Source organism: Ambystoma mexicanum, chromosome 14, assembly GCF_040938575.1.
Source record: "Ambystoma mexicanum isolate Mex_15411 chromosome 14, UKY_AmexF1_1, whole genome shotgun sequence".
In the NCBI taxonomy this organism is placed as follows: domain Eukaryota; kingdom Metazoa; phylum Chordata; class Amphibia; order Caudata; family Ambystomatidae; genus Ambystoma; species Ambystoma mexicanum.
Window position 1 is genome coordinate 606,179,789 of NC_090940.1, and position 21,316 is coordinate 606,201,104.

The 21,316-nt window shown below is 44.1% G+C and overlaps 1 protein-coding gene across 1 annotated transcript in view; it reads right to left on the bottom strand.

The window, feature by feature from the left end:
* Positions 1-20,321, bottom strand: part of LOC138527361 (alpha-1-antiproteinase F-like) — a 33,098-nt gene extending 12,777 nt beyond the window's left edge. The window contains exons 1-4 of the mRNA XM_069638430.1: positions 20,233-20,321; positions 13,272-13,946; positions 8,254-8,524; positions 3,646-3,793 (exon numbers count right to left, since the gene is read on the bottom strand). Of these exons, the coding sequence (XP_069494531.1) occupies positions 3,646-3,793; positions 8,254-8,524; positions 13,272-13,938 (1,086 nt within the window). The 5' untranslated portion in view covers positions 13,939-13,946; positions 20,233-20,321. The remainder of the gene's footprint in view (positions 1-3,645; positions 3,794-8,253; positions 8,525-13,271; positions 13,947-20,232) is intronic.
* Positions 20,322-21,316: the final 995 nt, after the last annotated feature.

Below are 21,316 nucleotides of genomic sequence, written 5' to 3' on the forward strand. Positions count from 1 at the left end.
AGTGGGATTGCTTCTGTGAGCCTTGACACCTCCTGTGGTTGGGTGTATATATATATATATATATATATACTGCTGTGTAATTGTATTCATGAGCATGTGAATCCATGTAAGACCCCATGCTGGAGAAGGAACAAGTTACTTACCTGTAACTCCTTTTCTCCAGCATGGGTCTTACATGGATTCACATGTGAACCCTCCCTCCGTCCTCTCTCTGGCTCTTCTTGAATCCTACTGTCACTTTACATGTGCGACCAAATCTGAAGATGGCCATTGTTGGGAGGGGAATGAACCTCTCCCACCCCCCTAGGGGCTTTAGAGTAAGGTGAATTCCAAAACTGCACTTGCAATGTACCTGTGGGGAAAGGAGGAGTGCTAAGAAACCCTGCTCAAACACAATATTAAATATAAATGCATAGACTTAGTGCGCATATATAAGGAAGCACCATTTTTGTAGTTATGGTAGAAACATTCGGCACTGCATGGCTGTACGGTAATGACAGACCCAACTAAGAAACCTGAGCACGCCCAAGCGCTGATGGTAGAAAGACCCACGCTGCTAATTCTCATAGAAACGTTTGTTCCATAACTGTTGCGAATATGTGTTATCCCAAGAAGGAACACACCCTGCAAGGCACGAGACAGTACCAGGCGCCTTGCTTGCATGTTTATCGCAGCCAGGCCATAAGCAGACCTCCACCACCATCCAGCCCACCATGTGTTATGACACCCACAACTGCCCCAGTCCAAGACCCCTAAATTCTGCAATAGTAGGTGACCCCAGGCCACCAACTATAAACCCAGTGGTCATAAAAGATCTAAAAGACCACAACCATTCCACCTTATGATAATGGCACATTTTTTAATACGAGGTGCAGGGTGGAATAAATGATAGTCCAAAGCGAGGGTGGAAGTCTTGGGTGTGGAGAGTGCGACATGGACTGAGTGAAGAATGTGTGGGTCAGCATGATCTCAAGCCTCCCCCAATGCCGGTCCCCGAGTTTCCCAGGTGCACGCCGCAATGATAGAGTAGCATTGTCTTACATATGTCTTACTAATGGCGAACTCAGTCTTGATTCCCTGGAGATGATGAGCCCAGCTGACCTCACGTGATGGAAGTCGGATGGACGGCGCTTGGACCAATAGCAACCTGGTATCCCCTATGGAGCAGGCTGCCTATGTATAGGTCTCGCCAACCAGCCACGCAAGTTTTTACTGTATATGTGATGTCATTAGTGACGATGTGTTTCCTTGTAACCTTCTGCTTGTAATATTTTTGCGGCAGAACGTTCTTGGGCAGCAGAGTTCTTTGCTGGCCTACCTATTTTGTGTGATTAAAACTTGTTGTCCTTGCAACAATCTCTTTGCCTTTTTTCCCTAGTGGGTTGTATTTTTTTGTGAGCGTTTGAGGGTGTGCCTTCACCACCAGGAGTGGCGATTAGGAGGACGAGCATCATTGGCTGAGGCAGTATGACCCAAGGTCACAGCAATAGGGTATAGAAGCGATGAGCCGTTTTTAGCACAAAGCTAAACTGCTTTAATATTACTGAGGATTCCCAGCCTGACGACGGGGACTATTAATGAGCATGTGAATCCATGTAAGATCCATGCTGGAGAACAGGAGTTACAGATAAGTAACTTGTTCTTTAGTTCAAACATTTTTACCCCCTTCTATAATACTCCGATTGCACATTTGACTTAAATTTTTACTCGCTAAGAAATAATTTTACTCCACACATTAAAAAATTGGGAGTAAAATACTCCCACCTTCAAATATTACCTGGAGCACTGATCCAGTAATCTTGGAGGATAGTCACAAACCAGTGACTTTGTTCTGGATTCTTAGCTTCCCGTCAATGTGCCGAATCAGATGCTGGGAAAATTAGCACCGCTGCCCCAGCAGAACTCATAATTTGAGAGTTGGCCCTTAATCCATTCTCCATCATACAAGAGAGCGACAGCAAGAGACTGCACCCTTGCCTAAAGAAGGCATTGGCCAGGGCTGTTTGTATTCATGCACAGGCATGATGCAATCACCACTCCTGTCGGAATACTGGTCATGACCTTTTGTTCTTTTTATTTTTTTTAAACCCACCACAACCGTGCAAACATGACATCATGCACGGCAGGGGAGGCTGAGAGGCCAGGTTGGAGCAAGAGCAGATGTAATTTTTAACCCTGAACATGCCTCTCCAATGCACCAATGTCCAGAGAGAGCCCTTATGGGAGAGGTAGTAGCAAAGATCAGACGAACACTGCTGTATGTGCAAATAAGGCCTTCCAATTAGCAAAACGTGGCTAAGAAATGTAGGCTCTTTCGGGGTAGTTTAGGACACTAGCAAAGAACAACAATCTACAGTGAACATCAGTAACAAGGAACATAAAAGCGACAAGAGGTAGAAAGTGAGACGCGGGGTGGTGCAGCATACAGCTCATTAAAGGCTCTCCAAATGTATGTGTACTTTTACTAGGAGTCCATCTTTAGGTAGGACACTTTTTCTTTAATGGACAGTGAGAGAAGACAAGTGAGCCAATCCTTATAACGGGGTCTCCAGTCCAACTTGCAAACCTTAAGAATTTCCTTTTTTGCAACATTCAAGGCTCTATAAAATCACAGTTGCACACTATATAAGAGGGCTGAGCCAAGGGAGAAGCACAAGAAGAAGGGGTATGAATAGAGCCTTGGGAGCATACAGTGGACATCTAACTCAATCCACAGCCATATCTCCTCCCAGAATCCAGGGACCCTATTTCGGTCACAAAGCATATGAGTCAGGGTGCCTGTTCCTTTTTATATGCCCTTAAATATCGACCGTATCTAAACATCTTGTCCGCAGACTAATAAAACACAAACAGTGTCCACAGTATGACAAGTCTACTTAAATAACATTAGAACTTATAACCAGTTTGGTGGTGTGCTACAGAACGCTGGTAAAATGGTGGTAGTAAAATGACCATCACTTTACTGACACTTTCCCGCTCCACTGAGTTCTGAGATGGAGTTCAAGTGGAGGGTTTACCTCCAGCACATAGCTGGAGGGAAATCCTCCAATTCACCTCCAAAAATTGTTGGATTTACTCTGTCTGAACTTCTCTCGCTGTAAATCCGAAGAACTCCTCATGGAATCCTATGTTCTCAAAGAATGGGTCTTAACACTGTTTTAACACCAATCCTAACACGTTTGGTGATATGTTATGTGATGGTTATTTGTATAGCGCAACCTACATCCACAGGCACCAGTGATCATTCTGGTAATTCCAGCCATCATACTTGCCCTTGTGTTATTCTCCTGTCCATGCCGGGATGTTTTACGTCAACTTAAAAAAAGCGTCACGATGCCTGCGGGGTGAGAGTCTGGTACAAAACGAACAATGGCAGAGAACAGGCGCTGCTTTAAGAAACTTCTGCATATCAGCCTCTGATTGCTTGTGTCATTGCATCTGCCCTTTTCTTTAGGGTTAGTACTCAATAGTTTGTTGTCTATTGTATACACGCAATTGTCAGTTTTGTATAGCATAGTGGAACCATTATTTCGTAATGGGGTACATACAAATGAAACCAACTAAATTATCTGCATAAACAAATTGATGCAAAAAGGGGGAGAGGATAAAACAGCACACGGGAAATGGGTGTTTGTAAAGCCTTACTTTGGATGCCTTCAGGTTACGCTGCCCAGTGATTCTGGAAAGATCTGCTATGTCGGAGAAGACTTCGATCATGCCCACCTTCAGTAGCACCTTTTTAAGGTCACAAGTAGCTGAGATTGAAAACTTGGGGATGTGCAGGCTGCATCGACTGTTAAAAAATTGTAAAAGCATTTATATGTTATATTTTTGTCTCAGATTTCACAATGGCCTACTAAATTAAATTGAATAGCCCAACATTCCAATCCTATAACCTATGTCTGACTTCATAGTATTGCACATATAATTCCTTTTCATGTTTATTGAATAACAATTCAGGGTTTTCATTATTTCATATTCTTGATTCCTGCAAGTTATTTGACTAAATTATTTCCGCCTCCATCCCATTGAGATGCTCTACTTGTAATTTGCAAGCTGTAGAGTACTTGAAAATAAACATTTCATCACTGACTCAAAGGTTCGCGAATTTAGGATGAAATAAATAATTTGTCAACAAACATTAATTCATGTCTTTCGGCCTCATTACAAGCTTGGCGGTATTCCGGTGGTAAATCCGCTGGAATACCTCTAAATAGAATTACTGCTAATTCCACATGGTCAGCGGAATTAACTCCGGATTGCAAGTGGTGGTATGCAGGGGTTAGTCCCCCATAAGACTCCATGGGGATTTTGGTGGAATTTCCAGCGGCAGAATTTCTGCCGGTTTTTGGCAATAAGGCAGCGAAATTACCACCAGCATTTTGCTGGAGTTATTTCATCCACCTCACCACCAAAGTTGTACGGCGGTGCAGTAATGGAGTGTTAATGGATTTACCACTGCATTACCGCCATTTTTTCCTGCACCGATGTGCTAGTAATGAGGCCCTTTATGCTAAAGAAAATACATTGTAAAATATCAAAGGGGCAAAACAATGCCTAAATGAGAAATCTCAATGCTCTATGATGTATTTAGCACAGTCCTGTGAGACATCAAGTCCCCAAGCTGAAAAGAACATAATTCTATGGTTATATGTACACAGGAGCTATAAACTCCTGATGCCGTTCAGTCATCTCCAAACAAACCCCTCAAAGTAGGGCATTTATTGTTGTGATGAATGCATCTTGCGTTTAAAAAACAAATTAAAATACAATCGGAACGCTTAGATTCTAAGCGATCAATAGTGTACATTTAAAATAAAATACACTTTTATTTAACTTGAATTTACTATATATCTTTAATCAACATTACTAGTCATGGCAGTCCTGTCTTGGGTAATAATTTACGGGAAGAATTTAGCTCAATATAATAGTTCAGCCTCAATGTACTCCTTCTCCAAGCTCTGTAGAGGTCATTTGCCACAGTCTGGACAGCTAAATTGTAGCCCCACTTGCAACACAAGTCCACAGCTTGGGTTGTTGATCTTATGCCTCTAGCTATGAACAAAACCTTTAGGTAGCGTTTCGTGATGTCCAGGTAGGGGACATAGTGATAATAAATGTATCACACATTCCCTCTGAGTAGCACAGACATGACACATTGGCAGGTGACTGCTACTCCATTTGTTACATAGATTAGCCAATGGTAAGATGCCACGTCGCAACTTGGTGTAAAGCGCTTTCATAGGCTTCTGAGCAATGCTGTCTAAGTAGATTTCGAATCCAAAATCTTGCTTTAGTGCCCAGTAAGTGCTGAGTGAAATGGAGTTATTAATAGAGCTCAGCAGTTTAGACTCAGCCTTGTGCTGCCCATACGATCAGGCATTTCCCAGCCAGCAATCTGCCCAACGTTATAAAGCTCGTTCTTTACATGTGCGAACCACCGGAGGGAGGCCCCACCATCCTGTGCTGTGACATCCCCCAGGGCATCTCTACATTTTGATAACTTTGGCGTTGACCAGACCCTAATCCAGAGAGAGGAACACAGGTTTAGATTTGCACAGGGACTCCATTCTGGCCATGTTTGTTTCAGCAAAGACAGGTAAGCTTGGGGCACAATAGGGAAGTCCAGGAATGCTCTTAAGGAATTTATTTTGCAGGACTGAAAGTTTACTACAATTATTTACACCTCGTAACTTTGCCCCATACAGGGTGGCCTGTCTCGCCTGCATTTTGTAGGCTTCTAGTATGACACTACATGCATCTGTAGCAAACCTCCCCAGTGCAGCACTGTGCCTTGCCAAAGTGTCCCCTGCCCTATCAGTTTGTGTTTTCCAATTACAATAATCCGTGGTACTTACATTTCTTTTTACCTGCTCTATAGCATGGCCATTCAACATTAGACTCTCCCCCATTTTTCTTTTAGCCTCAAGGCACCTGAACACCTTTGCCTTGGTCTTTTGTACATTTATCATTAAGCAATTTGCTGTACAAAACTGACCAAAGATATTGAACTGTCGCCTGAGCCCAATCGGTGTAAGGGGCAACAGGAGAGCACCATCAGAAAAGTGCTTTATCAGAACATTTTAACTAGCAAGCTTGGGGGCATCAGTGGGAATATTTAGCAGATCATGTATGATTCCATTAATAAAGAGGCAAAATAGCTTAGGGACCAGAACGCCCCCCTGGCGTACACCCATCTGTATGTCTACATCCTTTGTGATGCGCCCATCAAGATTCTATCGGGCCACAGCCTCATTCCTATTGTAGGGGCCAGGACGCCCCCCTGGCGTACACCCATCTGTATGTCTACATCCTTTGTGATGCGCCCATCAAGAATCCATCGGGCCACAGCCTCATTCCTACTGTAGGGACCAGGACGCCCCCCTGGCGTACACCCATCTGTATGTCTACATCCTTTGTGATGCGCCCATCAAGAATCCATCGGGCCACAGCCTCACTCCTACTGTAGGGACCAGGACGCACCCCTGGCGTACACCCATCTGTATGTCTACATCCTTTGTGATGCGCCCATCAAGATTCTATCGGGCCACAGCCTCATTCCTATTGTAGGGGCCAGGACGCACCCCTGGCGTACACCCATCTGTATGTCTACATCCTTTGTGATGCGCCCATCAAGAATCCATCGGGCCACAGCCTCATTCCTACTGTAGGGACCAGGACGCACCCCTGGCGTACACCCATCTGTATGTCTACATCCTTTGTGATGCGCCCATCAAGAATCCATCGGGCCACAGCCTCATTCCTACTGTAGGGACCAGGACGCCCCCCTGGCGTACACCCATCTGTATGTCTACATCCTTTGTGATGCGCCCATCAAGATTCTATCGGGCCACAGCCTCATTCCTATTGTAGGGGCCAGGACGCACCCCTGGCGTACACCCATCTGTATGTCTACATACTTTGTGATGCGCCCATCAAGATTCCATCGGGCCACAGCCTCATTCCTACTGTAGGGACCAGGACGCACCCCTGGCGTACACCCATCTGTATGTCTACATCCTTTGTGATGCGCCCATCAAGAATCCATCGGGCCACAGCCTCATTCCTACTGTAGGGACCAGGACGCCCCCCTGGCGTACACCCATCTGTATGTCTACATCCTTTGTGATGCGCCCATCAAGAATCCATCGGGCCACAGCCTCATTCCTACTGTAGGGACCAGGACGCCCCCCTGGCGTACACCCATCTGTATGTCTACATCCTTTGTGATGCGATCATCAAGAATCCATCGGGCCACAGCCTCATTCCTACTGTAGGGACCAGGACGCCCCCCTGGCGTACACCCATCTGTATGTCTACATCCTTTGTGATGCGCCCATCAAGATTCTATCGGGCCACAGCCTCATTCCTATTGTAGGGACCAGGATGCACCCCTAGCGTACACCCATCTATATGTCTGCATTCTTTGTGCTGCGGCCATCAAGATTCCATCACCCACAGCCTCATTCCTATTGTTGAGCTTTTGGATGTCCCCCAAGAGGGCTACAGGAATCTTGAGGCCCATCAAAACGCTCCACAACCTTGCCCTGGGGACCCTATCGAAAGCCGTCCGCAGGTCAAAAAAAAGCTGCCTATCATCATCATTCTTTATTTTGGCGAAGAAAATCACCATAAAAGAAACATATCATACAAACATTGTGCAATATGCAGATCACATTTGTCTCAAAGCGAGCAGTGTTCTTGGTATGCATTCTGGCATCGGTATGAACATGAGCAGGAGCCACTTCTCTGGTGTCCCTGCCCGGCTCCACAGCGAACTCCATAGCGTGCAGAGCGGCTTGCAGCCCCTCCCATCAGAATGTAGCACACAAAACTGCTAATGATGGGCCATTATTCACTGAATGGTTTCCTGCCTGCATTCTGATGGTGGGGGGGGGTGCGGTGTGGGTAGTTGGTGTGCACAAAAGCCTCTCTGCAGGCGTGCTTGCGACCACACACATTACCTTTGCCAGGCGCCCCACCTCCCCACACTTTTGTCTTTGGCCCGCTCTGTGCCACTCCTGAATTTGATTCCTGGCGACGCCACTGGTTACATATAAGGATATTTTCTTTCCTATCGTTGCTTTTATTTGAAAGAGTAAGTTGGAATGCAGGATAAGTAATCCTTTTGGAGCACCATGTTCCTGTGCTTTTAGCCTGCCCCATTGAAGTAGGCACACAATAAATCAATCCATCACTGTCAAAACACACTGTTATGGAAGCACAGCTAAACATTGAACGGTTGATGCTTACCGTTCACGGTCTGTGTGCCTCCACTTCTGTAGGGTAGCAGCCGACAGCCCCTCCTCCACCTGCTTCATCTTGCCTTCATCGGGCAGGATGAAGAAGGCTGACGCGTTGCCTGCGTAATTGAGGCGCACGACGGTGCAGGGCATCTCGCGATCCTTCCATGTGTGGATAGAGCCTTCCTGCTCCATCATTGGCACTCGGACAGTAGTATTTTCATCCACGAAAAATGTGTCTTCTTTCGTCAGTTTGGGGTCGAAAACCTTTTCCCACTTTCCTTTATAGAGAGAGAATGAAAAGTGCTTAGGGAGTAATTTGCCAAAACGTTTCAAAAAAGGTATATTACTGAAGTATTTCTATTTCTGTATTAGAGAAAACAACACTTTTTCGGTCCTGTCAAAGTGGAGGGGAATTAAGCACATTTCTACAAGGACTGTTCAGCAGAGCACCCATCCCACAGTCATAAACAGAGAAGCATATGCCATACAAGAGATGGTAGGTGACCTGTTTCCGAGAACTTGCAATGTAATTCCTCTACTGTGCAGATCCCACTAGATGTGGCCCTTCGTTTAGGTCTGGCTAGAGACATTGTTTGTTCTCTGCCAGAGCTCTTGCAACAGTATGTCCAGGGGCACTGGTGTTTCATCAGCGTCTCATAATGACGCAGGAGACTATCGTTCTGAAATCTCATCTATGTGGACGTTCCTTTTCTAGAGCATAGGTTCTACTGAGGGAGTTGATGAATGTCACTTTCAGGCTTGTCTCTTTTTCCATGCTGTTTGATGTCATGACGTGTTCCCCGCTTGTGCTGTATTGCATATGTATTTTATTATTCTAGTGTTTTCTTGCTGCTTAGTGAATTCAGTTTCCCCTTTTGAGCTGCAGTACATTTTGTTTTTATTTTTGCTTTCTTCAGAACATGCCTTTTATTTGTCATTGGATGTCACTAAAGAATACAGTGGGAAGGCCCCACCCCTTACCGCTTTCATTGGCACATTGAATCCTGAATTGGTGGGACATGCCTGGCAAAGTTATTGTTTCATTGGCACTTTAAGATCCATGAGCTTGTTTGCATTAAATGGGGAGTCTACTCGTGTGTGAAAACTTTAAGCTGCACCATTTGAAATAGTGATACCCAACAGTGAATGTATTACTTTATTAGTGAGCATTTTATGAATGGAGATGAGAGTATGTTTGTGTGAATTGGCTTTGAATAGGCAAACTTTGATACTTCTGATCAGTGTATTTTACTGAACACACCTTTTCAAGTAAGATAAATTGGGAAAAATATAAACACATTTTGAAAATGTTCAAGCTTGAAATGTCCATGGTTATTTTAACACCAACATCCATCAACCTAACTCTGTATTCAACCCTTTTTTTTAAATATATACTCCATGAGAAATATAGGATGAATAGCAAGGAAACAGTCAAATCGAACCCATATGCAGTGCCTTGTGAGTATGCAAATAGGATCTGGCAGATCGCTGGAACATGCATAGTAGGTGCGGGTTATAGGAACTAAAGCACACTTAAAGGTACAGAGCAGATAGGGAGCTTGGGAATTCTCTTTAGTGGCAAATGTACAATACCAAGCAAGTCTGGAGGATAAGCTTTTATTGTCCTTCCTACTGGGACTTTGCATAAACATCTTGCCCTGTGTGTACTATTTGCTTCAGCATTGTGTGTATTACAGTGAACTTCATGTGACTGGAAAAAGTTGGTCTCAAGTGATATATTTACAAGACAGGTGACTGCATTAAAAATCGTGCAAGTGGTGCTGGCATGTAGCAGTCAGAGGCAGAATCCCAAATTCTAGCACATTTAAAAACTGCAACATTTGCCATTGCCGTGGGTTCTTGGCACTGACGGCTGTAATGTAAGCAAGAGGTGCTTTTGCCAAGGATAGTATGCCCTTGGGGAAGATGGCCCAGGAACGGTAGCATCCGAGTTTCATCCACAACACACACTGCTTTTGTTCTGAAGACGTCTGCACTGATTGTGTGTCATTATGGGGGTGTTGAGATAATGGGTCCTAGCAGAGTATTTGTATTGTCTCATTTACCAGACGGCATGTGAGGTTGAGCTGGGCTTGATTTGCAGCAGTTCTGTGCAGCCGGTTATTTTGGCTGTGTAGATGATGGTTATTAATTTAAAAACCATGTACATTGGATATCATATACCGATGATGTGGTGCTTTTAGATCACACATTTGTGGGGCTGAATCGTTCGGCACATGCTCTTTATGAATTTTGTTTCAGGTGGATAATCTTATAGTGAATTAGGAAAAAACAAATACATACAAATTGGTGGTGGCTGGCAAGGGTAATCTGAGAGGATATTATATTAATGGGGTGAATATTGAACGGGTCACAGAATATGAATACCTAGGAGTGACCATACACGAAGACTCGTAATGAAACAGGATAAAGTCACTAGAGCCCACGCACTAGCTATGCACATAAGTAAGTTCCCAGATACTAGCGCTGGCTATAGTCTAACCGGGATTCTCACAGTATACAGACAGTGCATGCGAGGTCCCTGCGGTGGCATATGGTCTGGAGGCATTATGTCATCTAGAAACAGACTGGCTTAGTAGACTGGAAGGATGTTTATGGAGACTGATTCTGGGGCTATCTTAATGTCAACCTATCCAGGATATTCGCTGGGGAATGGGTATCACATCACTCATAGGTCTGATACATATAAGAAGAGGTATCCTATACATTAAAGCAAGAACGGAGCCCCTTTGCCCCATGTTGGCCTGCATGGGCGATATGTTGAACAGCCAGGACCAAGGAGCCTTAAAAGCCTACGGCCAAAAGGTTAAGAACCTGTTTGTGATGATTGAGTGGACCACAGATTGGGAAAAGGATACATATAGGTTCATTAAAGAATTTACGGAAATGGTCAAGGTATGGGTTTGGGGGCTGAACCATGCACATTTAGCTGCACTTAAAACCTACAGAGAATTTGCTTCAATACAAAGTACCTATTTGACAGCAGAAATATATTAAACTAAGTGCCCCTTCCCCTGCACTGGTGCGATTCTTGCTATTGCTCCACCTGAATCAGTTACCGGCCATGGAGACCCGGGGGCACCAGAAAGGGGGAAATCAAGAAACGACAGGGGGTGCAAGCTATGCCATCAGAAGCGCATCCAGGAATCTTCACGGCATGTACAGACGGGCTGTATGTAAGTGCATGGGTGACCTAAATATAAAGTACTTGGGGCCGATACGTACGTGCATAGGCTCATAGACATTGGGAGTGCCGGTTTCCGGCGACATTGCCTGTTGGCCTCAGACCAAAACGTAACATGTCATTGTTCAAGCTGTGGTCACATCGGGCACATTGGCACGATGCCCTAGTCTGGTTCCAGATGAGTATGGGGATTCTAAAAATATGCATGGACCTTCTAAGATCAACAGGTCCCAATTAAGAGCTGATTTATGTTTATTTCACATTTTCATGGTTATTGATTGAGATTGTTAGTAGCCAAAAAAGTTGTTTTTCTTTGATGTCTCTTGGCCACCACTAACAAACTGCATAGGTTTTAATAATAAGAACAAGTATTTGACCTGACTCACCAAAAAATGAACATCTGATAAAAACAGGGACGAGGCACTGTTTTCTTTTAGATGCTCCATTCTAGGTAATTTCACTGTCACTGAATTCACAAAAGGGGTTTGTGGATTTCCCAGCGCAAATGATTCAAGGTCTAGTTGGCCCCCATGAATACCAGAGTATCGTCAGGGTGCAATCGCATTGCAGCATGGTGAATCTTCAGGAGTATGTCCGGGTGAATTTTCAAGAAACAGAACAAAGCACTTCTGCCTCTGACAATAGGATAGAAGGTCATGTGGGACACAATGGTTCAGTCCGCTGCTGATCACAGTAAAAACAAATGCACAGATAGACCAGAAATTACTCTACCGTGTACTCCCCATGAGCCTGTCCCTAACATTCACAGAAGAATGCAAGGCTTTGAAGGCATGGAAAAGTGCCTCCCCTTAGGGCTTGCTGATATGGACCAAAAGTCATAGCTCAATATTTGTGGGCTGAATGGCGATATATGATATATATCTCGATATTGTTTGTGTTTTAAATGCTCAGTTGTAAGCCGCCAACTACATGTGAGATGTCACAAACAACTTTATGTATAAGACATTGATCAAAATAAAGTACAAGTACAGGGTTCCTCTTCCTGTTTGATAATACACACAGCTGTGTAAATATCAAAATGTAAATAAAAAGTGCAGTATATGTAATAATGTGTGTGTGTATTTATATATATCAATAAAAAAAAGAGGAAAAGGGAGAGACTGCGCTCTCCGCGAATCGTATGGCAGGATCCAATCAAATATAATACGCAGCTCACACGGGGAAGAGGTTGTAAAAGTAAATTTAATGAATTAAACAAAAAAAATAAACAAAAGACACGGCTGGGAGAGCAGCAATAACAGAGGCAGGACGCCCGTAGGCACGACCTGCTGACAACGCGTTTCACGCTTTACTGAGTGCTTGTTCACATATATATCTCGTTGTTGACGATGTTGTCTGATCCTATATCAATTTTGAAAATATATCAATATAGCTCCAAAACTTGATATATCGCCCAGCCCTACCTACCATGTGTAAATAAGGAATTTGCTTTGCAACGTTCCCTCCCCTTTGGACATGCCCATTAGACCACAGTTATTTACAAAGGCGAAAAGAAATGTGCACACCATTGGTGCACATCTCCTTTCGGAATTGCTCACATTATATTAAATGACAACGGATAGGAATGGACAAGGGCACTTGTTTACTTGTTCCAAAATATTTTTGTGAAACAGGCACACTAACTTAAGACTTTTTAAGCTCTTTTGACTATTGTCACTAATTATATTTCATAGTTCTGGACTTGACTGGATGGTTAAGGTGTGACTGTACAACCCTTCATCTGATATTGGTGTTTTTGAACAGGGCCACAGTTTCCGGGCCTACCTAGTTTTAACCTACACCAAATCGGAAAGCCTTACCTTTAAAGACAATAAAGTTAACAAGAACCATTAGCGCGCTTTGATCAACGCTCTGGAGCAAGTCAACAATTTTCCCATTTGTCTTCTTCTCGACGTGGTCATTGATCTGCTTCTTGGCCTCTTCCTCGTTCTTAAAATCGGTGGTGAAGGCGTTCGATTCGTAATAGTTTTTCACATCCTCCAGAAACGTTGGCAACATTTTGAGATCCTCGCTTATGAAGAGGACATTGCCTGTGTTCAGCTGCAGGTCACTGTTTGCATCATTCAGCATATGGATGAGGTGGTGGAAGCCCTCGTGAATTTCTTTGTCTGTGGTATTCGTGATGTTCAAGCCCAAGCCTTCGACGATCTGATCTTTCGTGGTGGACCTGGCCCCGAGCGACAGCATGGACATTGCAGTGGAGATGCTTAGAGGAGAGAAGAACACATTGTCCGAGCTGCCGCTCTCAGCGATTTGCTTGTACAGATTGAACGCAAATTCTGTGTTAGCGCCTGCTATTTTGTGGCAGGCCCTCTTGTCCATTGCTGGGTGTTGGTGTTCTTTGTGTTCCTTTTCATGATGATCTTGATGTTTGTGGTTCCCATTGTGGTTCTGATGATGATGATCACATTGAACGGCACCTTGAAGGACACTGACCACCAAACACAAAGAAAGGACAACTCTCATTTTCCTTTCTGCAAAGAAAACAATATACAATGCCGTAAGTGGGATGTCAGTACTGAAACAAACAATCCCTTTGTGGACTTTTAAACTCACAATTCGCTTTTAACCCTCTTTAATTAATTTTAAATCCAATACTTAAGCCTGTAACTATTTACAAGCAGTCAAATGCCAATTAAACCACGTTGTGCATTCTTATTCGTCTAACATCTTACACTGGCTGAATGTGACAGCAGCATTTTGAGATATAGTGATGTATAAAATACCAATAAATACAAAAGGCATACATAATCATGATATATTGTTGAAAGGAGAATCTATAAAAAAAAAATCTCAATTTTATAGTATGAGATGCGCTCCATACAAAAATTGCTTTCCTGAAATGGATTTTATAGTATTTATACATCTAGTATTTATTTAACCTTCACTTTCTTTCACATATGAATTCCACATTTTTCCAATACACAAAAAGGGTGAAATGGGGATCATGACAAAAGTACACCCATATCGCTTATTCTCTCTGTTTGGAATTGTTATCCTGAATATGTTTCCAGATTGGCTAGAAGACAATAAAGTGATATTTGCGGCCCAGTTATGTTTTGGCCACGATCACAATTGCTACTGTAAAACATTTTCATAGTTTGCATGCCCAAAATGTGGTATTTTAATATTCTGAACCGACAAGGTGCCTGTTTTGCCATGCATTCAATTTCTGCATAGCTGATATGGACCATGTTGATGCCCATTTTGACCATGTTGATGCCCATTTTGACCAAAATGGGCCAGTATCACCATTCACATGCATTTATATGATGCAAATATTGTCATATGTTCATGGAAGATGCCTTCCAGGCATGATGTAAACCTCATACAGATGCAGACACCCACATGCTCTCAACGACGTAGGTACACATCAATCAATCAATCAAACATTCATAACACGCAAACATTTACCTGTGGCAACAGTGCGCTACAAGATGCAGATTAATTGACTAAAGATTACGCAAATAAGTATGTTTTCAACCGCTCCTTAAAAAGATCAAAATCCAGAATGCTACAAAGGGAAAGAGGATGCGGATCCCACAATTTAGGGTCACACAGTGAAAAGGTGTGCCACCACAGCGCGTGTGACAGTAAGTTAGGATCCTAAGGAGAAAGAGAGAAGCAAAACAATGGGGTCGACCTGGCAGTAAAGCACAATTTTGGTCTTGTAGGGATTTACAGCCAGGGCCTTGGCAGGCACGGGGAATCGCACAAAGTGCCTTGAGCTGAATCCGAGCCTTGACAGGGAGCCAGTGTAGATTGCGACAGGCCGGGGATGCCGCCTGGCCACAGCGGGTACCCTTGGCCAAACGAACTGGATCATTTTGAAACACCTGTAAACGTTTTAATAAGTAGGCAGGTTTGGCAATAAAAATTGCCAAACCTTGCATTGTAATTGTCCAAGCTGACATGGCCGCAATAAATGAAGCATGAAAGCAGGGATGGCTATAGGGTAAGACTTGGTTCATTTGCTTTCATTTAAGGAAGCCGGGGCTGCAAATAGAGCTGGCCTGGGCCTCCTGAGAAAGTGAGGCTGAACTTCCAACCCCCCGAATCTTCCCTACTTGAGAGGGGATTGGGAAGGGCCTAAGGCCGATGGCCAAAAATCAGTATTCCATAGCGTGGATAAGGCTGGAGGATCTTCTTGAGGACTTCTGTTTTCTGGCCCTTTAACTTCAGCCAGTTTGAGCCCATTCAGTCGCTTATGGCTTCCAGGCAGGCTCTCAGTCGGCTTGCTGTGCCTTCACGTTCCGGGTCAAGCCGAAAAAAAGTAACTGCGTATCATCCGCATAGGTGAAAAATCAGAAAGCTTCTGAACGGATGAGGCAGGCCAGCGATTGGACGTGAATATTAAAAGGGGGAGGGGCTACTTTTAGGTTGGCCAGTGCTCTTATGTCAGTGAACCAAAATTCGATTTGACCACCTTGTGTTTTCCGAATTATATTTGTGGGAGGCATATAGCAGGGGGCTACTGGGTACCAGAAAGAGCCTGCTAAACAATATTGAAATCTACACCTTGTCAGGAAGAAAAGTCCAAAATGTGGCTAGATGGGTGCACATCACTGTAGGTCAATATGTTGAGAATAATCTTACAAAGACCAGAGAGCTGGTGTTCAATAATTTAAAGTGCAAGGGAGGAACTAGGGTCTTGGCATAAAACCCTATTGTATGCACGAAAAAGGAAAAAGAACCCGAAGTTTGGGTCCTCCCATCGCTTGCACACTCTTAAAGTCCACCAAAGAGGCGGTTTATGAATCTAGAATAAGCACTAATGATTTAACTGATCCCTGAGGCAAAGTGCCCACCGAGCATGCTGTCATATCATGCCCTGAGTGCACTGAATAATGGACCACTGTGGCTGAGCCATGGAGACAGGCCTGGCACTCCTGGCCTGGCAGTAGGGCCCTGGCACCTGGGGAATATTTAAGGGCTGTGCCGTGGGCGGGTAATGTGACCGGGCATACGGTACAGGCAGCAATACTGCGCTCTGCTCAAGGAAAACAGTCATACCCTGCAAGCATCAGAATTGGAAAAGTCATACCCTGCAAGCATCAGCATAGGAAAATTCATACTGTGCAAGCATCAGAATAGGAAAAGCCATACCCTGCAAGCATCAGAATAGGAAAAGTCATACCCTGCAAGCATTAGAATAGGAAAATTGATGCAGTGCAGGCATCTGCATAGGAAAAGTCATACCCTGCAAGCATCAGAATAGGAAAATGTTCCTCGGGAAACTAGAGCACCGCATTACAGGATTGTGGTATAGGCTTTTTCTAATAATCGGAGCCCATTCATGTATACCGGAAATGCAGCCTGATTTTTATGAAATCTAACATTTTTATTAGACAGGTTACACTGGTATTTTTTGCCAATACCTTTTGACATGGTAACGCAAACATAAATGGTCTTTTCAGTCGCGCTTTATGGAAACCTAAGGCCATGTGCAAGTTATTCACCCACTCATCCACATCAGTGTCACCCATATCCTGTATTCATTCGCCCATAGACTGAGGAGGCAGGTGAACATATCCAGACAGTTTATCCCAAAAGCTAATTAAGAAGGGAACATCAGCCATAGGAATATCTCATAGATCGCTTATTTGATGTCACAAAAGTGGAGACTGACTTGGATGTTACAATCAACCTCCACTTTAGGGAAGTTTTAAAGAACATCAGTGAAATATATCACAGTTCTTGGAAAGAGTGAGCAACCAACTGGTTTCGGCTAGTATGCTAACATTTCTGCATGCTATTCGATGTAGCCCTCATCAGGACCAACAAGGAGATGGGGGACAACTTTAATTAAAGGTTCAGGCATGGGTCCCTCAGTTCCAAATCCTAGGGCTTTATCGTATTTGGGGAACCAAACCTGGGATGTATGTCTTTGTCCCACCATGGCCTAAACTTGAGATAATTTAGCAAATGAGAATCGCCGGCAGCATCATATGTTCATGGCAATCAGAACCATGAATTCAGTGGCGCATGGTAGAGAGAGCCGCCTGCGTTCCCCGTTTCTCTGTTCATCCGAAGCACAGGCAGTCATGACTGGCACTGTTTGTGTATCTGCAGTCTGGGCTGCAGTGCTATGGTTAGGGACACTATGCCCAGGGCAAGGACAAAGACATTTGGAGCCCTGACCCCACTGATGCATCCTACTACTAGCTCATTGAGGGAGTGGGCTTCACTCATTTCATTGCCATATTCCCTCTCCCCTCATTAGAAAGTGGTCGGAGCCACAGGTAGTGGTCAAAAACGACATAACCTTTACAGACCTGCCTGCGGGATGCAGAGAAGTTCATGAGCGAGTACTGTGACAAGGACTACCAGACTTTCTGCCTATCTGACTTCTCCATCTTTTGAAACAAGATAACTCTAGTCCCACTGCCTCACAGTCGGGGATCCCAAGGGGTCTGTTCTTGACCCACTCCTCTTCACATTCTAAACTTCCTCCCCTGGTAAACGCATCTCATCCTTTGGCTGCTCCTAACTAATTGCTGATTAACGCACGTACCTCTTCCTCTCCTGCATCCTAGGCCTATCCTGGCAAGTTTATGTCTCACTTCCATCTGTCAATGGATGGCAATATCCACTGTGCCTAATTCTAAACTTTTCTAAGAATGAAGTCTAGTACCTCCAAACTCCCAGTGCTCACTCTTACTTCCCACTCTGCTACCCTTTCCTCCTTTTGTCCTCCTACGCCCAAAGCTTGCAACCTTGGGTTCCCTGTTGACAGCCAACCAAAGCTCCAATTATGCATTACCACAACTGTGTCCGCGACTGCTAGGATAAACAAAACAAGTATATGAGCAATACGCCCTCACCCTACACGTTCCAGGAAAGAATGATTTCCCTTGTCTACACCCCAAATGGCTACTCTTGCGGCGCCCTGCTGGGCCATTCTTGCTTCTCGGTTTCCGCACAACAAAACACTAATCCTTGCAATTTTTGCACTCTGCAACTGCCAATGTTCTCCCCCCACCTCTACCCACTGCCTTCTCTCTGGGCCGTTCCCTACGTAGCCCTAGTCACTCCTCGAATTCCTACTCTTCATTTTCAAATCCATTCATGGGTTGCATTGCACACCAACAAGCTCTCCAAGTCTGTCTCCCTCTGCCTCCAGCACAGACCTTGTACTGTAAAACCCTCTTGAATGCATCAGTTCCTCATCCGCTGTGTGCTGTCTCCCACTGTCATATTGGTTCATTTCATTGGCACAGGTTCGATCCCCGGGTCCGCACTCCGAAACCTCTGGGTATTAAGCGCGTTATATATAACCTATCATATCATGTCCTACCACGGGCATTAAGAATAATAGCACTGCTCACGCCTGCAAGCAGGTCTAATAAATCACCCTTCAGCCAGAGGACGGGCACCTAAAATCCGTGGCATTACCCCCCCTCCCGATCCATCCCCTACAATATCCATCTTGCATCCCCTATAGAAGAGGATTGTAAATATTTGTACATAAATTATGCATGAAATGGACAAAATACCCCTTCTCTTCAACTGCTTGGTTTAGACTACCAAATGGAGGGCCCACCTTCATATCAGTTTACTGCAAAAGCGTTCTCTTGTTTTTCTCCCCCTGCTAGCTAAGAATAGCCGATATCTTCAAACGAGAACCACACAAATATCGACAGCGATTTGGCACCAATATTTAGCATTGAAGTTAAACTCAAAAACATGCTATAGCTTCTCTAGTGTTGAAAGAAACATTGCATAACAACCGTAGATTAATCCTACAAAATGGCCGACTGCCTTTCAGTCACATAGCACACTGCACTCTTACGAATCCTTTGCTGAAAAGGCCTGCACTGCTACAGAACGTCTGAATAAATGACCACTACACAGGCATGGACTGCAATGTTCTAATTATGCGTCACTTACAAATGATGGCCTTATTCTATTTTAGTTAAGCTCAGAAAAATTAGTCCAGAGGAAACTGATTTATAAACAAAGTATCAAAAGGAATTTTATTGAACCTGATACATTATTTGATTTAATCAGCACTAAACAAGTTATTCACATTGCAAGGGAATTGACTATTAAGAACATTTCATACAATTGACAATTAATCATACACTCATTCGTCCACAGACAGCCACCATACATACAACAATCCATAAAAGTACTACCCAAACAGTTATGTGGTAGCACCTAACCAACCACATTAACTTTTTTATTTTTAGAAAAGTACATGCAATGCACAAGACCAATACAATTATATCCCATGTGATCTACTGCTGGAGTGGATCAATAGGGTGTTTAACATGATCAGATCCCCTATTCTATTTTAGGCCAAAATGGAGAAACAGCAATGAGTGCCTTCTCCCGGGGTCCACCCCATTCAGAATGACTCCCCGCATGGTGTGGAAACCCTTGGTAGAATTTCCCTGTAGGAAATCCAAAAACGAGTCGTGGAGAAGCAGCGCCCTGATGAGCAGCGTTTGATGCCTGCGGACTGTGACGCTAGTCCTGCGTCTTGGTTGCCACTGTTCTGAGGCATCTACATGCAGTGATGGCTGCCGTGCTGGTTACGTCAGCAGCCATGCAGAGCTCTGCCTGGCCTACAAGCGCATGCAAATTCACTGCATGCAACGGCTAAAGGCGCTGCAATCTGGGGTTTGCGCAATGTCCTGTGTCTCATTTCACTAGTGGACAGGAACTTCCGCCCAGATTCTCTGGGCTCTCAAGAGTGAACCCACGTCATTAACCCCACGAACATCTGCATTATTTTAAAGAATATTAAGAGCTTACCTTCCACAAGTCCCCTTTCGTACGCTCTGATAGCACTGGCAACGTTTGCTATTTATACCCGGAAGTCCTAGTTCATTAATACATCCCAGGCACTAACTTGTAGAACTGAGCGAGATCAATGAGAGCGGCCCAGATAGCAGAATAAACAGTGATGAAACCTTGCCTTTCTGGGTATCTTATCTCCTGTTTGTGCAAGCCTACCCTGCAATGTAAATCTTTGCTCTGTTGTGACATAGCTGCTCTGTTAGTTTTGCGATTTGTAAAAATATGTGTTTTTTGGTAATCTTCAATGGCGTTTCAAATGCAAAGCTCATAGTCCCACGGCCTTGCACCAATCGTTCCGTTGCATCGACGACCTTGTTACTGAGCACAAACCTGCTGTGAATGCACTCTCTCTGGGCATGGAATTGGAACAGTTAATGCAGGTTTAACGTGCAGATGCAATATTTCATGGAATTAGCACTACGGCAAAAGCTTCCCTTGTGCAAAAGACATTATTGTTAAAATGCATTTTTACACCAGGGCAAAGATTGCCCTGTTGCAAACATCAACAGGTATTCACACTAGTGCAATCTTTGCCTTGATGCAAATATTTCTTGCAGCAATGCTTTTTGCTCTAGGACAGTTTTACCCTAGTGCTAAAACTGTGCAACACTCCACTTGCACTGGTGGAAAGTTTCTGTAATCCTCTCCAAATGTCCTATGAGAGTTGGAGAATCTGGGGCTTAATCGAATGGCATTCGGTAAGAAAGGCACGCAATTTTAGGCCGGGAGATAAACATTTGAGGGGGAAAGGACTACCCAATAGCTGTAAGCATGAATTACCTACGGCCAAAATCCTGAATTAGCCTGCACTCTAAGACAGGCATGGCGAGTTTGGAAGCGAAGAAAATAGAATTGGTGGTTTTACCGGCAGAAACCAATAAAAGAGGCTAGCATGCATTTATATAGCCTGTTATCTGAGAAACAGAACTCACGTTGAGGCTGGTGGTTTTGGGGGGAACCCAGCTACAAAGAAAATCAAATTCCATCGTCTAAACTTATCGTGGATGTTGGCCTGTGATTGGCTGAAAGGAAGAAAAAG